This window comes from Schistocerca cancellata, chromosome 6 (genome assembly GCF_023864275.1).
Source record: "Schistocerca cancellata isolate TAMUIC-IGC-003103 chromosome 6, iqSchCanc2.1, whole genome shotgun sequence".
Taxonomy (NCBI): domain Eukaryota; kingdom Metazoa; phylum Arthropoda; class Insecta; order Orthoptera; family Acrididae; genus Schistocerca; species Schistocerca cancellata.
In genome coordinates, this window is record NC_064631.1 from 124292196 (window position 1) to 124309917 (window position 17722).

General features: G+C 45.0%; 1 protein-coding gene across 3 annotated transcripts in view; it reads right to left on the minus strand.

Moving 5' to 3' along the window:
- The window catches only part of LOC126191384 (lachesin-like), a 945166-nt gene that overhangs the window by 235674 nt on the left and 691770 nt on the right, over positions 1–17722 (minus strand). For all 3 annotated transcript variants that reach the window (XM_049932238.1, XM_049932237.1, XM_049932236.1), the window contains exon 4: positions 7394–7515. In XM_049932238.1, coding sequence (XP_049788195.1) covers positions 7394–7515 — 122 coding nt within the window. The remainder of the gene's footprint in view (positions 1–7393; positions 7516–17722) is intronic.

The window sequence follows — 17722 nt, forward strand, 5'->3', positions numbered from 1 at the left end:
CTTCCTGGACTCGGGTACGCGCGCCAGCCCCGGATCGAATCCGCCTGGCGGATTAACGACGAGGGCCGAGTGTGCCAGCCAGCCTGGGTGTGCTTTTTAGGCGGTTTTCCGCATCCCGCTAGGTGAATAATTAACAGTCGTCATGCGACCGTCTGGCCACTCAACAACGCGGTCGTAATACACGTCAATGCGCGAATGTGTTATGATTAACAATTGCTAGATATATGCATATATTTGTAATTCACTTCATAATAGCTACAATAAATCAAGCACACTGTAATTTTATTTAATTAGGTGTATCATTTTATATCTCTGTTTTCGTACATATTGGTGCTTCTGTAAATATTTAAACGACTCTGACGAAATATCTCTACAGTTCTTCTGAAGAATATTTACTGGCGGTAGCAATATGGACTAATTGCAGCAGCTTGATCAATAGGTGCAATACGTTCCCATCTGACGGCTCAGGGCTCAGTATGGCACGCCTGATAAACTGTGTACAAGAAGTTACCTTCTAATATCACCTAGTACTGAAATGAAAACTGCTTGCGGATTTCTTACAGTGGTATAGGAGTAGGGTCTTTGACTAGCAATTCAGTCGTGTCTAGTCACTGTTTCGTACCCAGCCACTGCATAGATTTTGGATGAAAGTCGCAGTGGCGACCGAAGGCTCCAGCTATAAGGAGTCAACCTCGTTCTGCCAAAGACCTTGACAAAGAGGGTAAAGGAGCAGACAAAAGTTCGGGGCACCTTCTTGCCTAGGTCTAGAAACTACCCCTAAAAGGTGGAAGAATCAGCAATGATCAACCGCATAAAGATGCAGAAAGCAATGCGAACCACTGCATTAAAGTGGCACGATGTGTATCCACAGCACGTGTGGCCTGTAATTGTGAAAGCGTCGTCGTGGAGATCTCCATTGGCCACTAGCCCGAGAAGAAGTTCGTCAAGGCATAAACCATGCAAAAGTGACTGAGTAACCAACGATAAGGTAAGTTGGAGGGTGAAATGTCAGAGGTTTGAATGTGGTAGGGAAGCTAGAAAATCTGAAAGTGGAAATAGAACTGTTCAGTCTAGATATACTACCAGAAGTTAAAAGGAAAGAAAACGAAAATTTATGATCAGGTGAATTTAGTGTAATATTCACAGCGGCACAATATGGTATAACGGAAGTAGTATTCGTTATGAATAGGAAGACAGTGCAGAGAATGAGTTACTGTGAACAGTTCTGTGATAGGGTTATCCGCATCAGAATCGACAGCACACTAATACCAGCAACACTAGCTCATGTATACATTCCAACATCACAGACAGCAGCTGAAGAGATGGGGAAAGAATGTAATGATACTGCAGTATATAAAGAGTATGTAAAACGCGATGAAAATCTAATGAAAAGGGTGGTTTTAAAGCTGTAGGATTGGAAAGGAAAGGAAAACAGAGCTATATGAGAACATGGCATTGGTAGTAAGAAAGACGAGTAAGCTTAATTGAGCTGTGAAATAAATCTCAACCAGTAACTGTGCTGCCTTGGAAACTAAATAACTAATGACGAATAAAATAACGGGGGCATATTAAGCAAACTAGGTCAGAAAGGTAGGCACTTTCTACTAAAGCAAGTCTGCTAGTATCAGTCATCGGTACTGAGGAAGTACAGCATTGTAGGGAAGCGAATTATGCAGTTTAGAAAACCTGAAAAGAAAGAGCTCTGAATAATTCGATGAGCACCACTATACAAGGTTGTTCAAAATTTGATGGACAAGTAGAATATGAAACAAAATATTAAATACCATCATATTTTCATAACATCCTCTACACAATTACGAAGATGGAAAACGTAGATATGTGCGAGAATTATCGTACAGCCAGTGCAATAGTTCATGTGTCCAAACTGAGGAGAAGAATAACATACAGAAGAATGAAAAAGAAAACAGAATCTATTAGGAAAGCACCAGGAAGGCTGCTCTGACATTGCGCTTGGTAATGAAAACCAAGACTTAGGAAATATCAAGACTCCTTCATAGGATTTACCGATCTAGATAAAGCTTCAGGGAAAAAAATCATATGGTAAGAACCAACATAGGACAATAAGAAAGAGAGACCTAGAAGGAAGTTGGCGGATTGAAAACCGTTTAAGACAGGGATCCAGTAACTGACACCTAGTGTTAAATCTATACATCGAAAAAGCAATGGAAATAAAAAAACAGTCAAAAGTAGGATTAAAATTCGGAGTGAAAAAATATGATTAGATTCATTGACGACGTTGCTGTCCTCAGTAAAGGCAAAGCATTACACGATATGGTGAATATAACGAAAAATTTAATGAGTACAGAATATGTACTGAAACTAACTCGAAGAAAGACGAAACTAAAGAGGAATAGCAGAAATGACACTAATGGTTCACTTAACACCAAAATTGGAGTCCACGAATTGGGAAGTGAAGGATTTCGGTTAACTCGGAAGCAAAATACTAGACGGATGAAGTAAGAAGAACGAGAAGCAGAGGGGAACAGGACTTCCCTGGTACCAAACATACAAATCATTTGAAAAAGAAATCTCTGACAACGTGCGTCTGGATCACAGCGTTGTATGGTAATTAATTACGGGCTGTGGAAAAAACAAAATTGGGTCTTGGTGCTATAGAAGGATGCTAAAAATTACACGGGCTGAGAAGATATTAAATGAGAGATCTCCGAAGAATCGTCGAGGAGAGAAATATATGTAAAATATTGAGAGGAAAAACGATATGTGTTATAACATCAGGGAATAATGTCCTTTCTACTATAGGGAGCTGTGAAGGGTAAAAGTGGAAGACAGAGATCTGAATATGTCCAACAAATAATTGGAAAAATTACGTGACAGGTGTGCTCAGATGAAGAGGTTTGTTTTCACCTTTTTGCACTATTACATAAATTAACAAAAATGTGAAAGGTATTAAAATGTGTTTCTTAGACACTTATATGTCAGCCAAATAATTTTATAAACTAGGTACAAAATCTCTTATTGTCAGATGTGGTCTCGTTTCTCTTCGCAGTTTCATTACAATACCTGGACGATAAAAGCGTACGAAAATGTTTTGTAAATAATCACTGCCAGGTGCAAAGCCAGTAGAGTGTAGATGGTGTAACGCTAATCGACCTGAAATAACTTTTTTCTGTGGCAAATTTAAAGTTAATTTATACTTTTCACCGAAACTTTTCGTTGCGTTAGAAAATATTTAGGTGTATCACTGCTGAAAAACTAAATTTAGGAAATACACCATATGATGGATCTGAGTGTGAGAGGAATGCGTCGTAACCAATATATTTCAGTTTCAGTGACTGAAGACTGGCGATTGTGTTACTTTATCGTATTTCCTCGAGTTAGCTGAATGAGTTTCATGATGTGTATGGAGGTAAAAGGGGTTGAAATTAAGGAAGAGACTTCGGCGTGAAAATGTGTCAGTGGAGAACGGTCGGAAATGCTGAACTCTAACGTAATGAATGTGTCGTGACCTCCATTCACTTCATGTCAGTGAAATGGATATATATTTCAGTGTCAGAGCGGAAACGGCTGTCCATCATACTTCTACCACTGCTGCACCTATTCCGATATGAACAGCGTTCTGCATTTGTTCAAAAGAAATAAAACAAGTGGCAACAAGGCTAAGACAGTCTAGGAGGCGTACTCAGATACCTGACTGTTAAGGCGATTGCTCATAGTAAGCAGGAAATTTAGAGTCGAGTCCTGGTCAGGCGTCGATTTTATTTTATTTGACTGCAAGTCTCCCTCATCCGATGTTGTTTGGGGTGTGTTATGATGCCATCTGTTATAATAATGTTTCATTTTAGGTGTCAATGTCCTAAGTGCGAACAATTCGTATAACTCAAAGAATTGATAGACCACATTTTCGTCTGCTGGAGAAGGCTTTGAATGAGCAGTGAAGAAGTCTGTCTTCAGGTTGTATTTCGAGCGTGGAAATTTGTCATCCAATGAGGTTGCTTGGCGCAGCGTTATTTGGTCGGCAGCATGGCTTTCTGGACAGTCTATAATCTACTGTTCCTCTTCGTTCGGTCTCCATCGGTCGCTGTTTACATCGTACTGCCTGCTGACGATTTGTTAAGGTCAGAATTACGTCTGGTGGATTATTATACGAGTAGATGAGCATTCCCTGGCTGCAGCTTCTAGGATTATTGGTGAGATCGTTTCTTGTTTGTGTGGGATTGCACACGATTTCCAGGTGCATCTGCCAAGCATACTGGTGCTACTGCACATCCATGAGAGCAAGATAAGAACCGCCTAGAACCGCTCGGCCACAAAGGCCGGCGGAGCTATCTGTCAATCACATTAATTTTATAGCCACTTAGCGCATGTGCTCCCTTTGTTCGTACGAGTATTAGGTGCAAGCAGAACGTGAATAAACTTTCTTAGATAGATAAGGAGGGTTTTTTTTCCTTTTACTTGCAATTTTCAGCCAAACTACGTAAGCGTAACAAAGAACAGCAAGACACCTGCTGCGTCAATGAATTCTTTGAGATTTTGCTTTTCAGTGAATCATTTTCTTGTTGTTAGGCACCAGGACATACAAAATGCAATTGCTTCTATATGATATGCTTGTTTCCTAAAAGGGGAGCTGCATCTACATTGCGGAACACGGTCAAAGGATCACATTTTAGAAACTCCGTAATTGTCTTCCATTGCGAATCATGTTTGAAATTTGGCTCAAAGGTGCGTACAACCTTCCTCCCTGTCGGTGCAAAAGCCTGGCGCCCTGCAACGTCACTATCGGGCTCTACAGCTCTTCAAACAGCAATGCGCGGAAATATGGGAGGAAAGGCCACGGCTCAGAAGCTCGTCTGACGCGTAATGTGGTTCAATGATGTCACATTGGCACCAAACGTCACCAAAATTCTGCCCAACGGTACCGTGGACGTGTCGCACGATGAGTAGATCGTCACAGCCACCCTCATCTACACCCCAACCATTCTTTTTACGCCATACGATGGTGGCTACAACCGCAACGCCCAGTGTTGAAAGCACACGGTTTCCTTATGACACTCCTACAATGTCCCTAGAGAAGGGTGGAGACTTCTGATGATGTCAGTAGTGTCAAAGGTAGTGAAGAACGTCTTCCTCTTACTCACTGCACTACGGACTGTCGTTTTTGACCGCAAAATGTGTGGGAATCAACGTCTCAAGGAAATGGACAGTTTCATTGACGCCCTTTATACCAACCAGTGCGGTCTTTTCGTGCCGATTCAAAATGGTTCAAATGGCTCTGAGCACTATGGGACTTAACATCTGAGGTCATCAGTCCCCTAGAACTTAGAACTACTTAAAGCTAACTAACCTAAGGACATCACACACATCCATGCCCGAGGCAGGATTCGAACCTGCGACCGTAGCGGTCGCGCGGTTCCAGACTGAAGAGCCTAGAACCGCTCGGCCAATCCGGCTTGTGCCGATTCTGAGCAGCGGTGTGTCTGGGATATCGACCCTGGGCGTTGTGGTTCTAATCTCCGTCGCAGAGACGTCAAAAAGAAGGAATGATTTGTGAATAAGAGGGTTTGCGACGACCTTTCCATCGTGTGATACGTCCACGGAGGTGTTGGGAAGAATTGTGTTGAAATTTGATGCCAATGTGACATCATTATCCAAACTTACACGGCACGTGAACTTCTGAGTTATGGCCTATATTTCGCATGTGTCAATACCTCGTTTTTTGAAGCGTCGTCGTGCCCGATGGTGACGTTGCAGAGCACCACCATATGTATCATTAGACAGGAAGGAAGTACTCGTTTTTGAGCCAAAATTAAAACTTACCCGACGCAATGGCAGACAATTAAGAGGTTTCCAAACTGTGATCCTTTAATTCCGTTGCGCACTGTACACTGAGTCTAGACTCGCGCTTCTGCTACGGTCGGAGGTTCGAATCCTGCCTCGGGCATGGATGTGTGTGATGTCCTTAGGTTAGTTAGGTTTAAGTAGTTCTAAGTCTAGGGAACTGATGAGCTCAGATGTTAAATCGCATAGTGCTCAGAGCCATTTTGTGAACTGTCGCACCACCTCCTGTCTTAGATAGCGCTGCAGCTCGTCGTGGTATGGACTCAAGAAACTGAAGGAAGTCCGCTGCAGAAATATTTGGCTATGTAGCCTCTGTAGCCAAACGTAATTTCTAAGGCGTTGCCGGTGCAGGATTTCGTAAGTGAACTGACCTCTCGATCACTTCCCATAATGCTTATAGCCGCCATTTGAACCATTTGAACCGTACACTGGTATGCTGCATTAGGACGATTGAAGTTCTTGGTTGGAATTTATCTTCCTTTAATTTTTTAAACGCCCTTTTGCACGTTTCGTTGGGCTCTGAAGAACAGCTTGCTACCTCATATTTCATTTACAGTAGTTAGATCGCTTCGCTCTTCATTCATGGATCAAATTTTCACCCAAAAGGGACCAATTTAAGGCCTTATTACTGGAGTAATACAGGGTGACAATTATGGAACTATATGTAAACAAACATAAATTTATTACAAACTACGGCGTGCACACGCTTCATTAAACATGTAAATGTCACTACAGATATTCGGATTTAGGTTACGAGGTGTTCGATATGCCTGCCATCATTGGCCGTGATGTGGCTCCGACGAATAGCGAAATTCTGCATAACCCGCTGAAGTAACGGAACATCGATGCTGTTGATGACCAACTGAAGGCTGTTTTCAGCTCAGTAATGGTTTTAGTGTTAGTGCTGTACACCTTGTCTATATAATAACCCCACAAAAAGAAGTTGCATGTGTTCAGATCCGCAGAATATGGCGGCTGGGTATCCTAGAGCAAGAATGCGGTCCCCAAAGTGCTCCCCCAGGACATCAAACACTCTTATGCTTCGATGGGCTCGAGCTCGGTCTTGCATGAGCCACATCTTGTCGAAATAAGAGTCACTTTGGATAAAGTGGATGAAATCATCTTCCAAACCTTTCAATCACCGTTCGGTAGTCACCGTGCCATCAAGGAATATTGGACAGATTATTCCGTGACTGGACACTGAATACCACGCAGCCACCCGTTCAGGGTAAAGAGACTTCTCGATCGTGAAACTCGGATTCTCCCTCCCCCGAATGGGCCAATTTTGCCTACTGACCAAGTGAAAGTGGGCTTTGTCGCTAAACCAAACCATGCATTAGCATACTAATTCCCATGATGCCCTGTACTGACCGTGCAGCTCCAACGTCTTAACGCAGATCATTCAGAAATTATGACGATTTTATTTCGTACAGTTCAATAATTGTCACCCTGTAACTTGCTGTGTACTCGGTATAAACAACAACAGGTTGTAGCGGCTTTTAAGCTATGGGAGTAGAAGTACTCTGAAGGCGAACCAGAAGAAAGCAGCCCAGTGACGGAGCAGCTGGGGACTCACCTTCCTGGTCCAGATGATGCTCGGCACGGGGTTGCCGGAAGCCTTGCACTCCAGCGTCACCGTGCCACCCTTCCGCGCCTTCAGCTCTCCGTCCGCTGGCGACATGCGGATGCTCGGCGGAACTGCGACACACAGACCAAAAACACATATAACAAATCGTCTGTAAGTAATAAGAAACAATTCTTACTTTGCGCACTGTTGTAAGAGACGATGTGAAGCAATTTCAAAATGATAGTATGAATAGACAATATCGACATGCGATCTGAAGTTTTCCCGGCGTATTTCCAATTTGAACAGTTCCAGCAGGCCGGTGTGGCCGTGCGGTTAAAGGCGCTTCAGTCTGGAACCGCGTGACCGCTACGGTAGCAGGTTCGAATTCTGCCTCGGGCATGGATGTGTGTGATGTCCTTAGGTTAGTTAGGTTTAATTAGTTCTAAGTTCTAGGCGACTGATGACCTCAGAAGTTGAGTCGCATAGTGCTCAGAGCCATTTGAACCATTTGAACAGTTCTCGGGTATCCGACCTGGTAGCGTCGTAATTTCTCCACAGTATTTCGGCAGACCTACACGCTGCCATCTTCAGGTGGTTCCTGACGAATGCTGTGCTGTTCCACTTCCACTTCGCACAAGGCTGAGGGATGGACCCTCTTCAGTGAACGAAGTTCTAGCGCTTTATGCGCTTCTCCTTCTTAAATGGTGCGGTGGTAATAAGGGGTTAGATGGTGGGTGTTTTTGGTCTTGGCTTTTGTGCTGGTTTTTTTTTTCCAAAAGTAGAAAGGATAGTTAGAGTGATAGTGGAAGAAGTGGGAAAACGAATGGCCCAATTGACTGGCCGTGGATTACGACTAAGTTACAGATTAAAGGAGAGGAGGAGGAATAGTGAGAGATAGTGAAAGCGAAAGGCCATTGTCCTGGCCTCTTCTTCTTCTTCCTAGCGGTGTCTTGATGGTGGTGGTAGTTGGTCTTAATGTGGCGGGTTGGGGGGTCGGGGAAACAGAAAGAAGTCAGAGAGTGACAGATGGAGAAGGGAAACAGGAAGGGCCTGTCATGATTAGGCCAGCATTTGAGATAGTGTGGGTGTGGGGGGGGGGGGGGGGTGGCGTGTTGGGGAGTGAATGACTTGACATGTTGGGGGGAGTGTTCTATGGTGTGAGGGAGAATGATTGTCATGAGGTGAGATGGCTATTGCATGTGAAGTCATGGGGGGCGAAATAAAAGGTCAGGCCATCGAGTGGTGGCTAGTCGGTGAACACGGGTACCCAGGGATAGGATTAGGGGATTAGGGAAGTGACGGGTTTGTTGGTAAAAGGAGTTGGCTGCGGAGAGGATGCGGGTGCGAAGGAGCGGCACTTCGGCCAGGTTATGGAGCTCTTGAGTTGGGAAGTCGAAGGGGAGGCGGAGGGCACGCCGGAGAGCCCGGTTCTGGACGGTTTGAAGTCGACGGAGGTGGGTGGGGGCAGCATTGCCCCACACCACCACCGCGTATTCAAGGATGGGGCGAACAAGGGAGGTGTACAGTCTAACAGCAATGTGTGTGGGGAGTGAGGAGGTTGGGTTGATGAGAGGGTAGAGCAGGCATAGCCTCCCTATTGCCTTTCGACGCACGTCATCGATGTGGGGGCGCCAGGTGAGGCGTTGGTCCCTCTCGGCGCCCTATATATACTAGCCGTTACCCCTCCACCGTTCCTCTCCTGGTGTCTATGGAGCGGCCGGCGCGGCGGCTACTGAAGGTGGTGGGGGAAGCGGCGCCTGGGTCTGAACTGGGGTCTACAGTCTCCCTGCTGCCGCCGTCTGGGGCGGTCCTCGATCTCTGGGACCGCATCTTTCTCTCCAGGCTGAGTGCAGGTTTCAAAGCCTGACTAAGTTGAATTAATACTAATTACTAAAGAGGCCACCGAAATCCGCTACAGGACGATCTAATTAATAAAGACAGCGGCCTTCAACTTAGTCAGGCTTGGAAACCTGCACTCAGCCAGGAGAGAAAGATGCAGTCCCAGAGATCGAGGACCGCCCCCGACGGCGGCAGCAGGGAAACTGCAGATCCCAGTTCAGACCCAGGCTCCGCTTCCCCCACCACCTCCAGTAGCCGCCGCGCCGGCCGCACCGAAGACTCTAGGAGAGAAACGGTGGAGGGGGTAACGGCTAGTACATATAGGGGGCCGACAGCAAAAAAAAAAAAAAAAAAAAAGTATTTTATTAGCATCATCATCCCTCTGTTCTTTGTTTTAAGTTCCACGATTTCTTTTCGCCATGTTACTCTTTAAGTCTCCGATTTTATCGCCTGTTTTTATTATTTATTCTCTTCATCTTTCTCACAAAGTCTGTAGGCAGAAGAGCGGCATACTAAGCTGCTGCCAGCCCGCCCCCTTCGGGGGGGAATTGAAATTCAATAAAGAAAAAAAAAAAGAACAGCACAGCATTCGTCAGGAATCACCTGAAGATGGCAGCGTGTACGTCTGCTCACATATTGTGGAGAAACTACGACGCTACCCGGTCGGATACCCGAGAACTGTTCACATTAGACAAAATCGACCTTATTGAAACAGTAAACAGGCAAAATCCATCAGTTCACTTATTCAGCATAATCACACTGACATAGACAATGACTAGCAGAAGGTCGAAGTACTAAATTCCTTAGCAGTATGCTTCCGTGTGTTAGGCTCTGTTGTTGTTTCCATTTTATGCACAATTAGTTGCAGAGCCCGGCGTTGTCCAGGGCGTTTAATACCTGCCACGCAAATTAATGGTCACTGCGGCCTGTTGACGCTCAAACGGAATGCACGCCCCCCGGGAAACGGCAGTCACCTTAAATCGAAGGGCATATTTCAATCACTGGGTGAAAACAGAACGCGACGAATGAATACGTCTTCACTTGTATGAAAAGACTGTTAGTTGCGCCATCTATTGTTACATTTTGCAGTAAGCATCTCACTGTGTTTTTGGTGAATTCGGCTTCTATTGTTTCACTTCAGTATTCGTTGTTTCAAGTAGAACTGTGTTTGAGCACAATTCGAACTGTTCGAAGACTTAACGTCACAGTTCGAGAAATCTCGATCTTTTGATCGGTCGCGATCTAGTGACTATGTCTACGATCTGCCATAGCGTTTTTGTGGCACAGTGGATTTTAACAGTAAAAATAACTGTGAAAAACTAACTAAAATATCTTCTAGGGTATACGTCATATGTAACGACGGCAACCAATCAATAAATAAGAGATTGCTACCATGTTTCTGTCGTATTCCTGAGCTTTCGCTTGTCTGACATTTGATGGTACTTCATCCTAGACTGGTTCTGCCGGTATAATTTATTCTCGCGATAGGAATAACAGTTTACCACGATACATTTCGTTTGTTAGGCATTTAATGTTTAATTAATTTTCATCCCTGCATTACCAAGTTGATGATTTTTAATGCCTCCGAATGTGTTCTATCAAGCGATCCCTTCTTTTGATCACGTTGTGCCACAAATTTCAGGGATGCCACAGATTAAACTACTAGTCGGCAAGTGTCAAGTTTGTGGAATGTGTAGGATATCCGAAGGCGTTCTGGGCGTAAGACAAGAAGCAGCAATCTTATAAACTTATACAGAAAACGTGGAGTGGTTGTCGGTGCATGTGAAAAACGAGAGTGGGAGTATATTGTTTCGTTTCAGAGACATTCACCGTGGTAATTTTATGGATAACATCATTCTGATGCTGGTATCCTGCAGCTGGTACTAATAATAACTGATTAATGGATTCACTTACCCATCATCGAGTAATCCGTGAAAACAAAACAATAACAAATTGTACGCTGCTCTGCAAAACTAATGGGCGAGACAGATATAGGAACTTGCCAGTCCGGGGGAAAGATGTCAGAGGTATCCCAGTCGTGCCGAGAAAATTGGACGTCACATGGTGTGAGGTCAACGTAATTAGAGCGCTGAATGTGGCAGGACGCACAAGACGAGGCAGTTGAAGAAACAGGAAAAGATAGTATGTGTATATATCAGCGAATAGTTACGGTTAACTGTGGTGGTGCTCTTCATTAAAACATGGCTCGGGGACAATATTTGGACGACTTCACCCTAGGACGAATCATCTGAAATCTGGAACAAGGACAAATTGTGATAAGGAGTTTGATGTTGCTCAAAGAATTGTTTCACACGAATAGGGAACGTTCCGAAACACAGCCGATGCTGCCCAAAGAAGTGGTCGACCACTGTTAACAGGTGACCGCAACATTGTGCTACAGGCAAGAAAGAACGCACATCCATGCTCCACTGTAGTACTGCGACTGCTTGCGGATGGTCTCTTTGCCCGAATATCAAAAGGTTGTGGTCCGTTGGCACTCGCACATCGGCAGCACCGTTCATAATGGTGCCAAGAGCAAAGGGAATGAACCAACTGGAGATAGGATGAAGTGCCCTTTTCTGGTGAAAGCAGGTGAGAGGTGGGAACACGTAATGCATCCAGAAATATTGTTTATCAGGACCGTTTCGGTATGAGAGACATATTGTTGGATGGGCATACTGACCTCCAAATCTCTGACCATTTTAGACTGACTGGTTAACGTCATTTTGACACTGTATTCCTTCCCCCATATGCGTGGTTTCAGGGGCGCGTTCGGTCCTGTCTTCATTTTGAGGTTTCCGTAAACGGAACCATTATAAGATAACTTTGTTGTCCATGTGTCTGTCTGTCGGTCTGTCCGACTGTTAAAAAACCTTTTTCTCAGCAACAGGTAGATGTATCAAGCTGAAATTTATGTAATTTAATAAGGTCTACTGTCGCTTGGAGGTATAAAGAACTCAAGCATCTAAGTCCATGCAATCAAAAGATACGGTCATTTAGGTCACGTATTTTTCTACTTGCAAACTTGCTCACGAAAACCTCTGGGGTACTTCCTGCCGGTCTAGAATCGTGACATTTGGCGAGGTCTTACGCTAAAAATAAAGGTAAAATTCTAAATTGTTAATTTCTAATTATAAAACACGAAAAAATATTTTTGGCATTTACTATCTGACTGACGGTTCCTCCGTCCGTTAAGACCCAATTCCTCAGAAACATGTAGACGTATCATATTGAAATTAATGTCATATACTAAGGTTATGGCCCTTGGGCGGTGTAAGAAAGTTAAGCCGTCTAAGTCAACGCAGTTTAAAAAAAAAGGTCATTTATGTCACATATTTTACTACTCAAAAGTCACTCATTAAAACCTGTATGGTACTTCCCATTGACGTAGAACCATGAAATTTGGCAAGAAGAATATAATATAAGAAAGGAAAAAAATTAAAATATTGCTAGCAATTACATCACACGGTAGAAAAATTTATTTTGTCATTTGTATCCAACTTCAAGTTTAACACTAAAATGTTCTAGACAGACTTACAATCCCTAAGACCGATATGATGCGAGTATTGGTGTCGATAACAGACAAAAATCGTCGAGATCCTCGCTTCCCGGGACAGAAGAACTGTCTACACACACAGTCAAGTTTTTACGTAATCCTCACTGTGCGGGTTCTGCTCGTACCTGCCCAGTTTATATCGATGACAACGGGCTACCTCATCGATCAGCGCAGGTCAACGACTTGTTGGAACGAGAGGACATTCGGCGAATGGACTGGCCTGTCCGTTCCTCGGTTTTAAATGCCACGTTTGGGGCGCGGTGTGGTGATGTATTTCAACACGTCCACATGCACTAACGGCCGTACAGCAGTTCTCAACTGTGCTAGAGAGGAATGGAACGCCATACCGTAAGAACGTACCAACTTCATAGCCAGCATTAAAACACAGGCAGAGCATGCACTGCCGTCCGTGGTGATCACACACATAACTAAGAACTAAGTCCCGACACTTGCTTATTACTGGACATTAAAATTGCTACACCACGAAGATCACGTGATACAGACAAGAAATTTAACCGACAGGAAGAAGATGCTGTGATATGAAAATGATTAGCTTTTCAGAGCATTGACACAAGGTTGGCGCCGGTGGTGACACCTACAACGTGCTGACATGAGGAACGTTTCCAACCTATTTCTCATACACAAACAGCAGTTGACCAGCGTTGCCTGGTGAAACGTTCTCGTGATGCCTCGTGTAAGGAGGAGAAATGCGTACCATCACGTTTCCGACTTTGATAAAGGTCGGATGCTAGCCAATCGCGATTGCGGTTTATCGTATCGCGACATTGCTGCTCGCGTTGGTCGAGATCCAATGACTGTTAGCAGAATATGGAATCGGTTGGTTCAGGAGGGTAATACGGAACGCCGTGCTGGATCCCAACAGCCTCGTATCCATAGCAGTCGAGATGACAGGCATCTTATCCGCATGGCTGTAACGGATCGTGCAGCCACGTCTCGATCCCTGAGTCAACAGATGGGGACGTTTGCAAGACAACCATCTGCATGAACAATTCGACGACGTTTGCAGCAGCATGGACTATCAGCTCGCAGACCATGGCTGCGGTTACCCTTAATGCTGCGTCACAGACAGGAGCTCCAGCGATGGTATCTCAAGGACGAACCTGAGTGCACGAATGGCAAAACGTCATTTTTTCGGATGGATTCAGTATCTGTTTATAGCATTATGATGGTCGCATCCGTGTTTGGCGAGATCGCGGTGAACGCACATTGGAAGGGTGTATTCGTCATCGCCATACTGGCGTATCACCCGGCGTGATGGTGTGGGGTGCCGTTGGTTACACGTCTCGGTCACCTCTTGTCCGCATTGACGGCACATTGAATAGTGGACGTTACATTTCAGATGTGTTACGACCCGTGGCTCTAGCCTTCATTCGATCCCTGCGATACCCTACATTTCAGCAGGATAATGCACGACCGCATGTTGCAGGTCCTGTACGGGCCTTTCTGGATACAGAAAATGTTCGACTGCTGCCCTGGACAGCACATTCTCCAATTCTCTCACCAATTGAAAACGTCTGGTCAATGGTGGGCGAGCAACTGGCTCGTCACAGTACGCCAGTCACTACTCTTGATGAACTGTGGTATCGTGTTGAAGCTGCACTGGCAGCTGAGCCTGTACACGCCATCGAAGCTCTGTTTGACTCAATGACCTGGCGTATGAATGCCGTTATTACGGCCAGAGGTGGTTGTTCTGGGTACTGATTTCTCACGATCTATGCACCCAAACTGCGTGAAAATGTAATCACATGTCAGTCCTAGTATAATATATTTGTCCAATGAATACCCTTTTATCCCCACGCATTTCTTCTTGGTGTAGCAATTTTAATGGCCAGTAGTGTAAAATCCAGAGGACCATCATGAAAAGTGATGTGCGTTGCAATTTTTGTCTCCGTATGAGAATGTTATTATTTTACGTCTCATTGCGTATTTCTTACAATAACCTTCAGTAATATAGTGTAGCAGTTTTTTCAATGTGTGGTCCAAGTTTCACGAAGCTACGAGATGTGTGAGAAAAGTAATGAGAGTGATTTTATCTACAAGAGTCATTGTGATTTTTAAACAACAATATTGTCCCCTTGAAAATAACACTGGTGGAGTGGTTGTTCCCAGTACTGGTAGCAGCGCTGAAAGGCTCTAAATGGTAGAGACTTCAACATGTCTGTAATATTGTGTTGAATGTTCTCCAGATTCCCAAACCACCTTCCGATAGAAATAGTTTCCAATTTCGGAAAAAGAAAAAAATCATAAGGTTGCATGCACATCTGGTGAACCAGGGTTCTGTGGAACAACAGAAACGCCACTGAGGCAAAAATTCAGTGATGGACTAACATGGGGCGTTGCCACGATGCACCACCCACTTGTCTGCAATTTATGGTCTTCCTTTACTCGCCCTTTTATGAGCGTTTCAAGTGCGTTTAGGTAAAACACTTGGTTGACAGTTTGTCCTCGAGGAACACTCTCACATGAGAACGCCCACGTTCGACGTTTTCGTCGGATTTTGAAGTTCTCGCTGAGCAAGTTTCATGTTCAACGCTATCTCCGCCTTCCAAAAATGATTTTTGCCAGCAAATATTTTTTTTTCCTACTTAACTCTGGTTAAGGTATATTCCCCGTAAGTATGATTCAACTTTTCAAAGGCCGCCCTCGCGGAGTTCCGAAGTTTAACACAAAATATGATGACATAACGGTGCTCTGAATTCCCTTGTTCCATTTTGTAACGCACAACAAAAACGCCGTTTCGCTGATTACTCTCTCAAAAATCGCGTGATGAATCAACGGAGCTGAAACTCGGCTACGCAAGAATAACAACACAGCATTGCCAGGTAGTTCGCGGTGTTGTCAGTGCCACACACCTCGTACTTCACTTGGTAGTGACGCGTCATGTTAAAGTTACTTTCGTCCTTAACGGTGTACTTGAAATGGATTTCGTGCCGTATTAGTGCGCAGCGCCGCGGCAGGAGGGGCGGCAGGTACGCTACGCCCACTGCTCGACAGCTGCTCTCGGGCGAGCGACTCCTTGCCAGAGTCGTGAGCGGCGTCTGATAGACAGAACCGCGTATCGGTGAAGTGCGCCGAGAGCGACCGACACTCTTCCTAATTATGTTAATGAGGCGCGGCGTCGGGCGGCGGCGACGGCTGTATCATTAGCGGCCCGCTAATGAGGTGGATTATCTCGCACACAAAGCCGCGAGCCGGCGGGCTCTCCGCGCCTGCCTGGTGCCGCCTACCCGCGTATGCCCGGCCCGTTCCCCAACTGTATGCGCCACAGACGGAAATCACGGCCCGCTACCTGACTAATGAGTGTCACTGACCGCGGCGACTAACAGCATCAGACACCGATTCAAAAAACACCTGCCAGGCTTACGTAACGGCTGATGGCACACTGTTCCAAGAGGATTTCGTGGCGCAGCGTTCAGAGATCTGCGCTCCGCACTCTCGTATCGGCATAGGATTGCTGAAATCGGGGAGCAAACCAATTGCGATTACGTTCGTAAGGCTATCTGTAACCCTTGGGAATGTGCATTTATTGTGATTGCATGGACTAGAGAGAAAACTTCTTATACAGGGCGATTCAAAAGTACCGTTGCCCACTTCGTGGCTGCAATTCATGCATCAAAACAAGCATTAAATGTTTAAGTTTGCTGTCTGACATTGCTTTATATACGGTTTATGCAGTATAATACACATCATAACTGCAAAACAAATAACACAAAATTAATTCATTTCACCAAACAACGGCACGAAGGGACTCAAAATTGGACTACTACGTACAGTACATTTACCCCAGAACACATTCAAAATTATGTCCATGTAGACGAAGACAGTGACTTGCTCGCCGGCCGGGGTGGCCGAGCGGTTCTAGGTGCTATAGTCTGGAACCGCGCGACCCCTACTGTCGCAGGTTCGAACCCTGTCTCGGGCATGGATGTGTGTGCTGTCCTTAGATTAGTTAGGTTTAAGTAGTTCTAAGTTCTAGGGGACTGATGACCTCAGATGTTAAATCCCATAGTGCTCAGAGCCATTTGAACCATTTTGAGTGACTTGCTCAACTTCTTACAGCTTTCGGAATGTTAGAGGCTCCGTTCATCCCATTCCGCATAGTTTCAAAGACATTTTCAGTTCGCTGTTATAGTTCTGCTACACTGTCTCAATTGCAACACCATACACGAGCTCCTTAAAATGAGCTCAAATGTGCAAATCCACGCGATTAAGATACGGAGATCTGGTGGGCCAAGCAACTGGTCCTGCACGACCTGTCCATTCATCGGGATAAGCAACATTGAGACAATCCCTTCATTCCCGACTGAAATGTTCAGGGGCACCGTCGTCCATAGACCATAACTCGGCTCATGTAGCGAATAGCACATCATGAAGCAGTCCACCCAATTCATGTTCCAACTCTCTCGATACACTCTTCCCGTCAGGTGCTGTAGAATAAGTGATTGTCCGCTATACCCCACCAAGTGTTCACTGCAGAACCATGTTTTTATCACTGTACTGCAGCTAAGAGAGGACTCTCATACGCTCACACGTGCACCATGTTATGAGCATTTACGATAACTACACGGATGAAGAGCTTGTCATTCCTAAGCATTACCCGACGACCGAACAGTGGATCGGCAGCATGGTGCTCGAATTACCAGTGACAGAAATCCTAGCGTCTAGGGCAGTCTGCAGGTGTCAGCTACCGTACCTCCTGCATGTGAAACGGGTGGAGATTTGGTCTTGGAAGCAGGCGGCATACAGTTGAATGAGCATCCCCTTACAGAGGTACTTATACGACGGGTATTTGTGGTCGGATCTTCATCTAATATATCCAGGATGATCGCAACACCCACTCCCTCCATTTGAGGCCAAACTACGAGGGTGGTTTGAAAAGTTCTCGGAACGGAATAGGAAAAAAGTACTTACATCACTGAAAC